This window comes from Nicotiana attenuata, chromosome 6 (genome assembly GCF_001879085.1).
Source record: "Nicotiana attenuata strain UT chromosome 6, NIATTr2, whole genome shotgun sequence".
NCBI lineage: Eukaryota > Viridiplantae > Streptophyta > Magnoliopsida > Solanales > Solanaceae > Nicotiana > Nicotiana attenuata.
In genome coordinates, this window is record NC_031994.1 from 19,387,644 (window position 1) to 19,402,748 (window position 15,105).

At 36.4% G+C, this 15,105-nt stretch overlaps 2 protein-coding genes across 2 annotated transcripts; one reads left to right on the forward strand and one right to left on the reverse strand.

Annotated features, from left to right (window-relative positions):
- On the forward strand, positions 1,426-5,968 carry LOC109226676 (TPR repeat-containing thioredoxin TTL1-like). Its single transcript, XM_019391501.1, has 7 exons — positions 1,426-2,466; positions 3,628-3,823; positions 3,912-4,093; positions 4,180-4,513; positions 4,639-4,843; positions 4,920-5,026; positions 5,193-5,968. The coding sequence occupies exons 1-7, from the start codon at positions 1,652-1,654 to the stop codon at positions 5,343-5,345; spliced, it is 1,992 nt and encodes a 663-aa protein (XP_019247046.1). The 5' UTR covers positions 1,426-1,651; the 3' UTR covers positions 5,346-5,968.
- LOC109228195 (anther-specific protein LAT52-like) lies at positions 7,834-8,956 on the reverse strand. Its single transcript, XM_019393362.1, has 2 exons — positions 8,733-8,956; positions 7,834-8,385 (listed from the first exon to the last, which is right to left on the reverse strand). Exons 1-2 carry the CDS (start codon positions 8,887-8,889, stop codon positions 8,051-8,053), a joined length of 492 nt encoding a protein of 163 aa, XP_019248907.1. The 5' UTR covers positions 8,890-8,956; the 3' UTR covers positions 7,834-8,050.

Genomic DNA, 15,105 nt, shown 5'->3' on the forward strand with positions numbered 1-15,105 from the left:
TCTTTTAATGAACATCCAAGGGGGAGTGTTATAGATATATTATATTATAAAATAAAGACTGTAAACTAAAGACAAGTATAGAGAGAAACTGATATATTATTCGAATTCAAACTGATGTAAATAATGAACTGATATCTTTTCTATTTATAGAAGAAAGGAAGCTGCTGTGTAAGCTGCTACTGCAAGCTGCTGTGTAAGCTGCTACTGTAAGCTGCTGTGTAAGCTGCTACTGTACCAGATATGGATAATCTTATACTGAGACTAATGTTTATCCATAACCAGGTATCAAAAGGATAAGCTCATTATACCAGATACGGATAATCTTCTACAGGGGGGTAATGTATATCCATAACCGGGTACCGAAGTGATAAGCTTCTTCAGGAGGCTTATTTCCAATAGAGTACTAAATAGATAAACATATTTACGGCGGAGCCCCATATGGATAAACTTCTTCAGGAAGCTTATTTACAACGGAGTATTAACATCCATAATATAATATATTTATAACAGATTCATATTTATAGGGGTATTTCATGTAATAAGCAAATATTTTTCCATGAAATATCAATTTGCGTCACGAATGACACCGTTATCTCCATCCGTTATCTGCATAGCTGGACATCATTGTAAACACCTTGGTATTGCTGAATGGGCCTAGCTGGCATGCCGCTCTCAAGCACATGGCCAGCTACTACTCTCAAGAACTGTACCCCTCCTTTTACTCTTTTGCCCCTACTTCAACCATTTTCTTTTTTTAATTTAAAAGATAAATCAATAAATAATATTTCCCCTTTAAGGTTCTCTAATCACATTTAGGAAAAAATGATGCTCAATCATCATGGTTAGATTTAGTAAAAGAGCAGTCAATCTTCCTTGTTTCCATTTATTCCCGTTTCAGTTCCACCCGAAATATTTATAATTAAAATATATTTCCAACAATGACCAAAATTGTCTAAAGTTGGTCAAAAGTTGAATTGAAAAGTTAAATGGTAAAGGTGTTAATTAAATTACATTGATTTCAATTTTTAATCACTAATTTTTATCAAGATTCTTACTCAGTTTGCTAGCATTAGATTAGTATGATATCTTTTATTCATAAATTGATAGTACTATCTAGAGTTTAATTACTTTTTTGACTTCGATCTTATTTTTATTTTATTGTTATTCCTACTTATTGCCATTACTTTTTTCATCTGTTCTCCGGTGGAGAGTTTTTCGATAATAACCTCTCGGGAATAAGGGTGTGTATATCTTATGGGTTTTTTGTTGTTTGTAATTTTTATCAAGATTTGTATTTTGGAAAGGCAAAAATTTATATCTCTAGGTAATAAATTATAGGAGTATATTGTTTTTCTTTTTTCTTTCCCTTCCTTCGTCTATGTCTGTAAAACCCATTTCTCTCTGTAAACTGTAAAGTATAGTGAAAAAGAAAAAGCTTACTTTCACTTGTTCGTTTTCTCTCTCTTTTGCCAGGCCAGCGCTCGCATTCATTCTTTGCTTCTGCCTTTTATATATCACGAGATCCCCATCTCTTTTTCTCTTTCTTTTCCCTTCCCTTTCTCTCTCTCTCTCTCTCTCTCTTTCTATGTACAGTTCTTCTTCAAATCTTCTCTTTCTGCATTTTCTTCCCCATTTCTAAACTAAGAACCCAATGTCAGAAATGGGTCTTAATGGGTTAACTGATCGGTTGAAAAACTCACTGAGCTGCAATGAATTTAACAACGACGCCACCGACATTAACAAGCCTGATTTCAGGGAACTGGATCTGAGTTCACCTGTTTCAACCCGCCCCAAATCGAATGGAGTCACAACTTCAACAAGCAGCAGCTCCAGCTCATCCGGATCAATGTCGGGTCAGAATGGTTCCTACCCGAATCCTAACAGGTTCAATACGAATCACTCCGGTGAACTTTCCGGTTCAGTAGATAGCTCACGTCGGTTCAAACCAGGCCATACCAGGTCCCGGTCCGATTCTCAACCGCTAATCTACTCCGGTAGAAGCTCTGTAAATTCCCCTGCTTTAAATTCACTTCCCACAGGCAATATTTGCCCTTCAGGTAAAATTTTAAAAACAGTCATTCCTAGTAAATCTTCGAAGACTGACGTTTTTGGGTCAAGGACCGGAAATTACGGCATTGGCAGCATAATTCGGGGCGGTGGGGTTGATATTAGCGGTGCTGCCAATGCCGTAAAAGAAAAAACTTACTCGCAGTTTACATCAAATCCAGAAGAGTTGAAGAGAATAGGGAATGTGAATTATAAGAAGGGTAATTTTGCTGAGGCTTTGAATTATTATGATAAAGCTATAGCGATTTCGCCTGGAAATCCTGCATACCATTGTAATCGGGCAGCTGCATTGATGGGTCTTAAACGGGTGGCAGAGGCTGTGAAGGAATGTGAGGAAGCTATTAGATTGGATCCGTCATATTTTAGGGCGCATCAACGGCTAGGATCTTTGCTACTTAGGTAAGTAGAGGAAAGTTGAAATCTTTGAATCTTTATGCTTTGTTTGAATAAGTATTAATTATCAAAAATCTTGGCAATGTTGTGAAATTTATTGTAAGTTTGATGTGGTAAATGTGTCAATTGGATTTATATAGCTAACATGGATATTTTGATAATATCAAACTCCCTTAGCTGGTATTTTGCAATAATATTGGCATGATATTATTTAGACAAAGTAATGTGGCCAGAGAGGATTCATATGGCGTAGTTCTTGTTGTATCAAACTTCCTTAGCTGATGCATTGTGTGTCTGTTACCCTGCAAAATCTCAAACCGGGATCTGCCAAATGTGATGATTGATCTTCATTGTTGCCAACAAAGGCTCATAGTCTAGTAGTACGGTGTTAACTCGCAATAGGTGTGTGAGCTCATATCCCATCCTCCCCCTTTTTCCTTCCACTTCGACCATCACCAAATGTAGAAAATCTTTAAAAAGGAAAGAGCTTCGTTGGTGTCCATTGGTGCATCTTGTCATTACCAGATCTGATTGCCTTGGAAGATATACAGTTAATGATTTTGACTATTCGGATTGTTGTGACCATCGTCACTGTTACATATTCCCTCTGTTTGGTCCTTTTATATAGGTTTGTCCTTTCCAAGTAGTTACTGTTATCGTTGTTTACCTGTCCCATTTTCTTTTTCATGTTATCATTTATTAGCTGGTTAGGACACCTTGTTGTTATTCAGTTTTTAGGGTGACTTTTGCATTGGGTTATGGGCTCTCTCGGGTGATAGTTGAATAGACTGTAAATAACTTGGAAGCATCCTAGCCATGTCTTTCATCATGATTATTACTTGTAGGTGGTGTTGGTGAAATGCAATATCTTGTTGCTGCCCAAGTATTATCTGGAGCATGTTTTTCTAGTTCTATTTTATTTTATTTTATTTTATTTCTGCAGTACTTTCTGCTTGGAATTTAGTGTTTTAGTTTTCTTTTCCCCTCTTAAATCGTAGTGGTTTGTAAGCTTTTCACCAACAATATTATTATCAACCATCTAATTTTCTTTACGAATTCTATTGCCCTCGCTACAGCATTCTATCGCGGCCTGTCTGAATTAGGTTATTGGAGTTACTCTTATTTTTCATCTTGCTGAAATCCATCTAATTCCTGTAAGACTCACAGTTTAGGACAGGTTGAAAATGCCAGAGATCATATGTGCTTCCAAGGGCATCAGCCAGATCAGGCTGATTTACAGAAGTTGCAAGCAGTGGAGAAACATATTGGAAAATGCACTGATGCCCGTAGGGTTGCTGATTGGTGGAGTACATTGAGAGAAGCTGATGCAGCAATTGCTTCTGGAGCTGATGCATCTCCTCAGGTAAAATAATAGTCAAGATTCAGTCTCTGAACCAGATGTGCTTGAAAAGTTAAGTGCTGGTACTGAATTACTGAAATTGAATTTACAGCTATTTGCATGTAGAGCGGAAGCTCTTTTGAAGCTACACCGATTAGAGGATGCTGAATTGATCCTATCAAACGCTCGCAAGTCTGAATCATCTACTGTGGGATCCCAGTCAAAAATTTTTGGGATGCTTTCTGAAGCATACATACTCTTTGTTCAGTCTCAAATGGAGCTGGCTCTGGGAAGGTGAGTTAAGACTTATTTGCTAAATTGTAACAGAAATAAGAGGTTCAGCAGTTCAGCTGTAAAGAATGAATCACAAATATTTGTAGGTTTGAAAATGCACTTACCACCATTGAGAGAGCTGGACAGATTGATCCTCGAAGTATTGAAGTTTCAGTTTTATTCAACAATATGAGGTTGGTGGGACGAGCTCGTGCTCGTGGCAACGATCTATTTAAATCTGAGAGATACACTGAAGCTTGTGCGGCTTATGGGGAAGGTCTCAGGCTAGATTCTTCAAATGCAGTTCTATACTGCAATAGAGCAGCCTGCTGGTACAAACTCAGGCAGTGGGAAAAATCTGTGGATGATTGCGATCAAGCTCTCCATATTCAGCCAAATTATACTAAAGCCCTTCTTCGAAGAGCTGCCTCAAACACCAAGGTGACAGACTTACCCTCAAATATTTATGGGACATGTTTTCGTAGAGAACTTTTAATCTGTTCTCCCTTGCTAGTTTCTCTGTTGAGCAAAAGTTCTAAAGTTTGATTGTCCTTAATCAATTATAGCTAGAAAGATGGGCTGAAGCTGTTAAAGATTATGAAGTTTTGAGGAAGGAACTTCCACAGGACAATGAAGTTGCTGAATCATTATTCCTAGCTCAAGTTGCCTTAAAGAAATCACGTGGAGAAGATGTTTATGATATTAAATTTGGTAAGGAGGTGGAGTTGGTTTCAGGTCTCGAGCACTTTCAAGCTGCAATCTCATCACCTGGTAGGCTTCCCTGCATCCCATCCTAATATCACTTTGTGATTCACCTTGATTCAGTAATTATGATTGGAAACTGCAGGTGCATCTGTAGTCCATTTTGAAGCAGCATCCAACCTAAAATGCAAGCAGATATCTCCAGTTTTTCACACATTATGCGCTAAATATCCTTCCATGAACTTTCTCAAGGTAAACAATGACAAGCAATTTCTTGTTTTGATGGGTATAGTACATAGAGCTTTTACCTATGACCGAGATGCTGCCATTTCTAAATAGAATTACTATATCTTTCCTATGATTTTATATGGACAGTAGAGGAGATAAAACTTATATTCATCTTCTGTATCTACTGAAGGTGGATGTGGACGAAAGCCCGGCAATTGCTACTGCAGAGAATGTCAGAATCCTACCAACATTTAAGATTTACAAACAGGGCAGCTGCATAAAGGAGGTAGTTTCGCCAAGCCCAGAGGTGTTGGAGTCATTGGTGAGGCATTACACTAATTAAGAGCATGATTTCCATGTAATCTTCTTCTTCGCCTATTAGCCTTGCTCTTCTCTCCCACTTATTATACGAATTGATAATACCTGAGACATAGTCAGAGGTACCACGTAATACTCTCAGCCAATTCAAATGCCGATGGCCTTCAGAGGGATAGTTTATTTTTCTTTTTTCCCCTTTTTAAAATTTCATTCATTCCTCATTGCTCCCCGGCTTCCAACTTCTTTCCATCTCCCTTTCTTTCTTCCATTTTTTTAATTTGAAAAATCACATTCTCTTCTCTTCCATATGCATTTATAGGAGCGGCCTCCCTAGTATAATCCATCTTTAGTTTGAGAAGAAATAGTGAAGCATGTAAAATTTAATTTATGGCCATCTAGCTGAACATTTAGAGAAGAGAAGTGGCTGGCTGGCTGGTTGTAGATGAGGATCTACACATGTATATATACGATCATATATACAAACCCATTGGAGACTTGAGAATGGGATATTGGACATCAAAAATATTGTTACTTACTAGGTCTAGATTAGCTGAAGGATGAAAATGTTGCTGTTATTGGATATTGAAATTGATGTTTCTTTGATAAATTATTGTATCAATAAAGTTTCAGATTCCTTTGGTCTTGCTATTTATTTCTTGTCTTCTATTAATGCCTCCTGAAGTATACTGTTGAACTTCAGTAGGGGCAACTACTCCTTATAATCTAATCTAGTCATTAGACAATTTACTACATTCAAACCCCTCTATAACAGTCTCGTCTATCCCGATATTTTTTGACTGCTATAGTGAAGTGTTGTAGAGAACACATATTATATCATAAATATTGATTTCGAAAAGAACTTGACTTTTATAGTAAATGGCTGTTATATAGAGATATTGTTATAGAGAGGTTTGACTGAACTGTGGGGGTTTAGCTTTCCTTTGTTGTTTTGCCTAGTTCCAATTAAATCATCTACCTGTTTCATTTTTTACTAATAAGCACTGAGGTTATGCCTAACAAGGATTGCAATATAAAGCATATATACGCGGTCCATCTATATTACGAGTTACTATTAATATCGACACATCTGAGATCGTCAAATGCTTGGTTATGTCGTGTTATAAACTCGAGTACTACATGTATTCTGGATGGGTGCCCATACCTACTAATGTACTACGAAGTTGATAAGGTTGGTGTGGGGGTGGATTTATTTCGTTTCATTTTTGGGGGGAATTGGTCTTATCTGACTTTTTAGGTATTGCTGAATCAAGAACTTCCTTCTAAAGGTTTCTTTTAGCCCATCTTCATTTAAAATCTAACATGCATGCATTTAAGTTGCAAGCTTCCAACCAGTCCCCACTCAAAGGAAGTTGCCCATATACTTTAAATTCTCTCTTTCTTACTTCTTTTTTTATATTTTTATACATTCTTTGGCTATATGGGCCTTGATGAGTGTGTATATCAATTTTTTAAGACTAAGATTTGTAGTTTAAAATTTCAGAACAAAATAAGTATTGACTAATCTCTAAACAGCATCCATGAGAATCAAAATCCAAGCAAGTCCAATACCAAATACACACGCTTCAACAACTTATAATTCAACATAATCCAAAACATCATCACATGATATCCACAACAGACTATATATATGCCCACCGCCAAGGGCGAAATCATTGAGTGTACGCGAAAAAGCACATGCTCCGATCATATGTTGATTTGTACAGTTTGCTCATGAATGGAAAGTGAAATAATGCTGATTTTGTCTTGTTTCCACTCGCTCAAATCTGGACATTTCTTTTGTTATTTTTTTGTTTTTGTTTTTTTAAATTACAGCTGTCTTTTGTTCTAAAAGATTGACGTGTAATTCATTAATTTGTCCATTTTATATATCATGATTGTATTTCACGCGTATGGCCTGTTAAACTCAGATGTGCACGAGACATACTTCTGTCAAGAAAACATGTCTATCCGGTCATTGTGTTAAGCCTTAACACAACGACTAAGATAATTCGGCTAACCCGTTTTCTATTCTTAGTAAATATGGGGTAGGTTGGATAATTTATCTATTTTTTCATTACTCGTTTTCAACCTGAATCATATCCAATCCGACCCGCCCGTTTGCCACTCCTATGTTAAGGTATTTATTTGGCAGTTGACCGCATAAGTGTCTATCTATATAGTTTTACACAAATAGCCAACTTCTTAACACGATGTAAAAATTGGCTATTTGTGTAAATCAGCCTTCACCTTCTGTGAAAGTTGGGCCTCTATTTATTTTAGTTTTCCTAATTACTGTAGTGTTGAAATTCAGCAAAACCAACCCTCGTAGGAGTATTTTCTTATTGTGGATATTAATAGCACTTGTTTCCAAAAAGCTCTAATTTTTATTTTTCTAAATACTAAAGGATAATAATAAAGAAACTGTTCAAGGAAAATGATTGCATTTGTGACCAATATTAACTCATCAAAATCTTTTGTCAAAACAAAACACACAACATAAGAAGAAAAGTGAATGACACAACGAGAACACCAGAGCATTATTTAGAAGCTAGTCATGAACTCCTCATTCAACAATTAATTCATGGAATTTCTTTTTCCATGGTGAGTACACATACAAGAGAAGTCAATACTTATTCTCTCTCTCTTTTTTTTTTTTTGTTTCACCAAATCAACAAAAAGGACATGCAAAAGCTATTTTTCTTAATACTAATTAGTACTCCAATATATAATTTAGTTAAATTCAAGTGGGAATAAACCCAACTCATCAAGAACATCTTTGCAGCCAGAAACAGCTTCAGTTTTCATGAAGAAAAGTGGATTAGCATAACGAGTTGGGTTGTGAATTCCAACATTTCCACTGCACACAACTCTTGAATTCTCAAAACCAATGGCAGATTCTTTGCAATCCTCTCTTGGACTCTTCACAATTGAAACTTCACAGAGTTCATTCTCATGATCACCTTCTACTTTAATTATGTATTTTCCATTTTTGTCTGTCACCCCTTCTACTGAGTATGTCTCCTTTTCTGTCTCAATATCTTTGCATGCCAATCGCACGGTTGCACCTATATATATATATATACCAAATAAGATTAGTAACTTGGTAGCATTACTTTCAATGAACTATATATAGTTTATGTATTAAAAGGTTAATTTCATGGATTATTGTCAACTTATGATTTATTATACCAAAGTGATAAAAGTAAATTTTGTAACGAAGAAAATAAGTCAATTATGCCTATATATCACAAATAAATTTTGATTTATTATACCAAAGTGATCTTACATTTTCTATTATATATGCATAGTTGAGTTAATTTTTGTTAGAAACATTAGGTTTACGATCAGGATGCAATAGACTGAAAGTTGAATGAACACGCGTGAAATTACTATAAATTTATGACATTCATACCTTCGATATACTCGCTAAGTTTGGTCTGAAATTGAACACGGCAAGTGTCACAATAGACACTGCCTTCAACATTGATGGCTTGAGATTCATGGCATTGTGCGAAGTTGACAAAGGCCAAGATGCAGACTGCAGAAAGGAGCAAAATAGCCTTTGCCATTTTATTTTTTTTGTTCTTTTTGTCTTCTTTGGTTTTCTTGTTTTACTCCTCCTCTTGATGTGTTCACGATTTGAATGTACAAATGATATTCACTATTTATAGGTGAAAAGAGTTTTAGAAACAATGGTAAAGCGATTATTTCTCTAGTAGTTTAAGGAGGATCCTATATTTTATATGAGGTCAGGAAGCAATTGACTTGTTCTTTGTTTTATAACTTTACTTGGTTGAGAGAAATAGTTAAATTATTTAAATCACAATCTTCGAATAACATGGAAGTTCTCTTTGAAGAATATAGTATTTTGAGGCAAATTACTGTAAAAATTAATTTATAATTTTCATTTTTTTTGGTAATTAACTTTCATTTGTATTAATCACCAAAGATGATACTTTACAATTCTATAGTCAAGCAAACTCAGCTGAATATCTCAAAAAGAAGTAAACACTAACACAAACCTAATTACATATTACTACTGATCTACTCCTCTATAAGAAATTGTTGTATATGACTCTCAGCTCGAGCCATTACTCTAATATTGCAAATATATGCTATTTCTCTTGCCAAAATAGCATGTCACGATATCTTTGCTCAAATGTATGTGTGTTTCTTTCAATCCATAGTGCATATGAGGTTTCGGCATAGATCATTCTGAATATGCTAGCCTTGTTGGACTTTCCTTTACCTTGCTTGATGATCCACTGAAGGTGTTGGTCTCAACAGGATGTTATCATTTGGTCTCCTTGAATCCATTTCATAATTTTCTTCCATAGCTCTACTGCATATGGACATTGCACAAACAGATGCTCCATTTTTTCACTCTGACCTTCGCATATAACACAGTGAGGGGTGACATTTAATCCCCAGTTAGCTAATCTGTCTTTAGTAGGTAACCTTCCATGCAATAGCAGCCACATAGTGAATACTGCTTTTGGTCGAGCAGAATTCTGAAAAACTAGACATTTCCAGCTTACTCTTGGCAATTCTCCTAGCAACTGTAAGTATATTTGCCTAATACTACTCGTATTATGATCACTGGAATTCTGAGCCTGTAACATGACACCTCTTGATCCAATTATTCTTCTCACCATCCAACTAGCTTGCTGTGGGATTGGCATATGTTGGAGCTGTTGCTGTTTGATCTAATAAGCATTAATCCACCTTATCCATAACTTGTCCTGTTTGTGAGCTAAATCCCAACATATTTTAGCAATTGCAGCTTTGTTCCACAAAGGGAGATTTATAAGGTTTAGACCACCAACTGACTTAGGTGTACACATCTTCTCCCATTCCACTAATTCCTTCTTAGTTATTGTGTTAGTTCCTGACCAAATATAGCTTCTGCAAAATGCCTCAATCATTTTCAAAACTTTAGCAGGTAAGATAAATAGTTGAGCCCAATATACTTGGATACCAAATATAACAGATTACACCAACTGCATACGACTAGCATAGGATAGCTTTTTAGCAGTCCATGAGGAGATCATGGATGTGATCTTTTCAATCAAAGGTTGCCATTAAATGAGAGCTATTTTCTTAGTAGAAAGGGGGATGCCTAGGTACTTGAAAGGTAAGGTACCTTGTTCAAATACTAGGTGATCCAAAATCTGTTTCTTGACATCTTGTTTCACTCCACCAAAATATACTGAATTTTTACCCAAATTAGCCTGTAAATCTGATGCTTTAGAGAACTGAGAGAAGTATTTGTATAATGTAGTCACTGAGGATATGTTACCCTTGGCAAATAACAATAGATCATCAGCAAAACTCATATGAGTTATGTCTAATTTCCTGCACCTGGGTGGTACTGAAATGTAGGCTCCTTCTTAAGTTCATTGAGGGATCTACTCAAGTACTCCATCACAATTGCAAATAGAAAAGGAGATATAGGGTCTCCTTGTCGAAGACCCTTAGCAGTATTGAAAGGCTCAGTAGTTTCTCAATTCACAAGGACATTGTAGTTTACTGTCTTGATGCATTCCATTATCCATTTGGTAAATCTGCCAGGGAAACCTATCTCCTCCATCACTTGTCATAAAAAGATCCACTCCACCGAATCATATGCTTTTTGAAGGTCGATCTTTATCATACACCTAGGGGATATCTGAGCTCTAGTATAGGATTTAACTAGTTCATGAGCTAGAATTACATTGTCTGCAATCTTTCTGCCAGGGATGAAACCAACTTGAGCTTCACAAATTATAATTGGCATGACTTTCTGCAATCTAGAAGCCAAGATCTTAGAAATCATCTTGTATAAAACTGAACAACAGGCTATTGGCCTATATTCTTTGACTGTGGCAAGTTTGGTTACTTTAGGAACTAATGTGATAGTGGAACAATTGATTGCCTTATAGATCTTTCCAATTAAGAAGAACTCCTTTATAGCCTTTATAATCTAAATGTTGATAATGCCCCAAGCTTTTTTGAAGAAAAATGCATTAAATCCATCAATACCTGGTGCTTTATCATCACCAATAGCTTTAAGACTCTCAACAATTTCTTGGTCAGTTACCTCTGCACACAAATCCAACCTCTGCTAATGAGACAATGTAGGACCATTCTTCATGTATAATCTGTTTATGGCAGGTAAGGAATTGGCAGCTGATCCCATTAAACTCTTGTAGAAATCCATGATCTCTTTTTTGATAGCTGCAGGGTCAGTCAACTTGTCTCCTAGTAATGTTTTGATTTCTGTAATCTGCTTCCTTTGAGTTCTATCCTTCATTACCGTTGTGAAGTATTTTGAGTTGGAATCTCCAAGCTGTATCCATTTTGCTCTAGCCTTCTGTTGTAGGACACTCTCCTCAATTAATGACCACTTCTCAAGATTGAGTAATGTTTCCTTCTCCATATCTAACAAAGCATCAGTACAAGTTATTAATATCTGTTCTTGAATGGTCTTCAGCTCTAGTCTAGCCTTTTCAATTCTTTGAGTGATGCCTTTGAATTCCCTAGAATTCAAAGCTTTTGGAGCAGGTTTCAAATCTTTCAACTTGTTCCATACTAATTTCAAAGTTCCACAAGTATTGTGAGAATGCCATATGTTTGCCACTATTTGAGAAAAGTCTTCATGTGCTGCCCATATGTAGAAAAATCTGAAGGGCACTCTACCAGTCCATGTTGAAGATGATAGTGTTAACAACATAGGAGCATGATGTGATATTTGATAAACCATAGTTAGTTTCCACATGACCCCAGGACATCATCCATTCATAATTACCAAAGACTCTATCCAGTCTACTATTGGCTCTGTCTACACCAGGTTGTTTATTTGTCCATGTATAGTAGTCACCCTTCCAAGGTAGTTCTGTCAATGTTGTTTGTTGAAGGCAAGTAGCAAAATCTTAAATCTCTGAATAGCTTACTGGATTACAAGATAGTGTGTCATTTGGATATAGTATTGCATTGAAATCTCCTGCTACTAGCCATGGAACTGTTATGTTTACTGATAGTAGTTGTAGGTTACCCAATAGAGCTCTTCTTTATTCTATCCCATTATAACTATAAACTATAGTGAATAAGCAATCTATATCTCCCCTTCTACTTTTCACCTGACAATGTATCATTTGAGCATCATCTTTAAGATAGTTGATAATGAGATGATTAGCATCCCGTAACAACCAAATCCTTCCATTACTGGCATCCTTATAATTTGTCAGAATATTCCATCCAGGAACAATAGCTTTTGAAATCCTTTGAGCTTTCCCTTCCTTCACTTTAGTTTCTACAAGACCTACTAACTTTATTTTGTTGCTCCTAATATACTCCCTAACCTCCTTCTGTTTATATTTTTTATTTACACCTCTTATATTCCAGAACAACCAATTCATTACTATTGATTGCTACTTCCACCTCTATCACCAGGTGGAATGCGTACTTCATATCTACCTATAGATACTGCCTCGAACCTATTTCTCACTGGAATGGGAGACAAAGGAGGGAAATTGATGAGGTTAAGTTCAGGACTTTGTACTGCTTTGCCTTTATTATCCTGTTTCTCGGCTACAAGAACTAAGTTTTACTGAGTATTGCTCTCCTTAGGTTTAGGTGTTTGTGTTGCTCTTCTATGAACTTCAGCTTCCAGATTGGTGACAACTTGTTGTTGAGTCTCAGATGAGGATGTATTCCGTGGCTCAGATGCATTAGGTATAGGACCTTTAGTTTTCCATTCCTGTGTGATAATCACCTTATTACTCCTGACTTTCTTAGGCTGGATTGGCTTTTGCATCATAGGTCTTGCTTGATTGGAACATTGTGTCCCGCAACCAAGCATTTGTCACAATAGGCAAGTTTGAAGTCATAGGTCGCTGCAAATATAATCCGGTTCAAGTCCGAAGTCGAATTCCACAGGGAACTAACCTATATACTACAACTTTTAACACTGCTAAAGATAAGCTCAAATAATTCCCGGATGCAATATTTTTAATGGATAAAGAGTAGAATTTATTTAACTAAGGAAAAATGACAATAAAACTAGCAATAATCTAGAATAGAGTTGAATTCAATGGTAAAATGGTCTAGGGTTATTGATTTCCCCTATTGTCGGATTAATTCCTAACACGTTTGCTATAATCTCGCCGTAACACTCTATAAGGAATATGAGTTCTGGGCTACGCAATTATCTCTCGATCAATTACGATAATTTACTAGAAGCATTCTCTCGAACTACTCTGGTTAACAATTTATGCAACTCAAAATTATCCCACCAAAGCTTCATTATCTCTATCCATGCTTTTGAATTCAAGTAATTAATCTCTTAACTTACTCGAAAGTGGTGTTGTTCAACAACAATCTAACCAAGTGTTCTTTCTCAAGAAACACAAGATAATTAGACACGATTAATTAAGGGCCTTTTCAATTAATCACAGGACAACACGTAGTTGAACAATCATAGAGTAAAAGCGGCTCAATTATATCAAAACAGAGTCAAGACTTCATCCAACAATTGGTTCCCTAAACCCTAGATGATGGGTTTAGCTACTCATGCTAATAGATAAAAATTTACTATATAAAGTCATAATTAACAATAGAATTAAAAATAAGAAGATACAAACTCTAAGGAAACTCTCTGTCTTTCTTCCGTGTTCTTGCCTTCAAAAACTCTCTAAAAACAGCTCTCCTTCTCTTTTGGACGAATTAAGCTTCATATAGGTTTAGTCGCCCTGGAAATTACATAATTGACCCTGGGTTTTTGGCTTCCGTCAGCTCGCCCGCGGCCGCAGATTGGACCGCGGATTTCGCCCAAGGTTCTGTCCGCGGCCGCGGACCTGACCACAGATTTCCCACTAGCTTTTCTTTCTCCTTTTCGACCGTGCTAACCTCTGATTGGCCTTCCACGCTCCATATTGACTCCAAAACACTCTTTAGCTTCCTCATAGCTCGGAGTGGCTCCTGCAAAACATAAAAATCTTAATTAGAGCATTTTGTTATCTTTTAACATTCAAACATTGATAAAGTGCGGCCAAATTAGAGTGTAAATAGTATCTAAATTGCATAATTATAGTCTACTATCAACACCCAACACTTAAACCCTTGCTCGCCCTCGAGCAATCAAACCACACTCTACAGAGGCCTAACTTCTCTGAACGACACTAACTCGTCACACCAAGAATATTCCACATAGATTGAGTACATTAGTGTAACATCCACACCTCAAGAGTTGACTCCCGCGAGCCACACAATATTCCTAACCGGCTTACTTACTCTAACTCAGAGGTCCAGACTTACCTCTCCTTCATGAACCAAGTGCCTGCTCACAACAAAAGAGACTCATTACACAATCAATAAAATGCACACACACTGAGGAACTTCAATATAACAGAATTCACTCACCCTCAGAAATGACATTCATATGCCACAAAAGATGCACCATAGGCTTGCCCGTAGTGTACTACTCTACTAATCGAGCTCATTCAGTCTAGGATCAAGTAGGACTTTATTTGGTTGTAATGTAGGCTGCGGGACGGGTAGGATACATTTAGATATAAGAGTGACTACACCTCCCTAAACACTTTAATACATATACTTTAACATTCAAAACCCCACACTTATGTCAAACCATGACTCCACCTTCACATCACTATATATTAACTCCCTTCTTCTTTAAGCACAATTACATCAAGAGCCACCACTTATCAAGGAATATTTTTCACAACAATCCACCTATTTATTTTATATATATATATATATATATATATATATATATATATATATATATT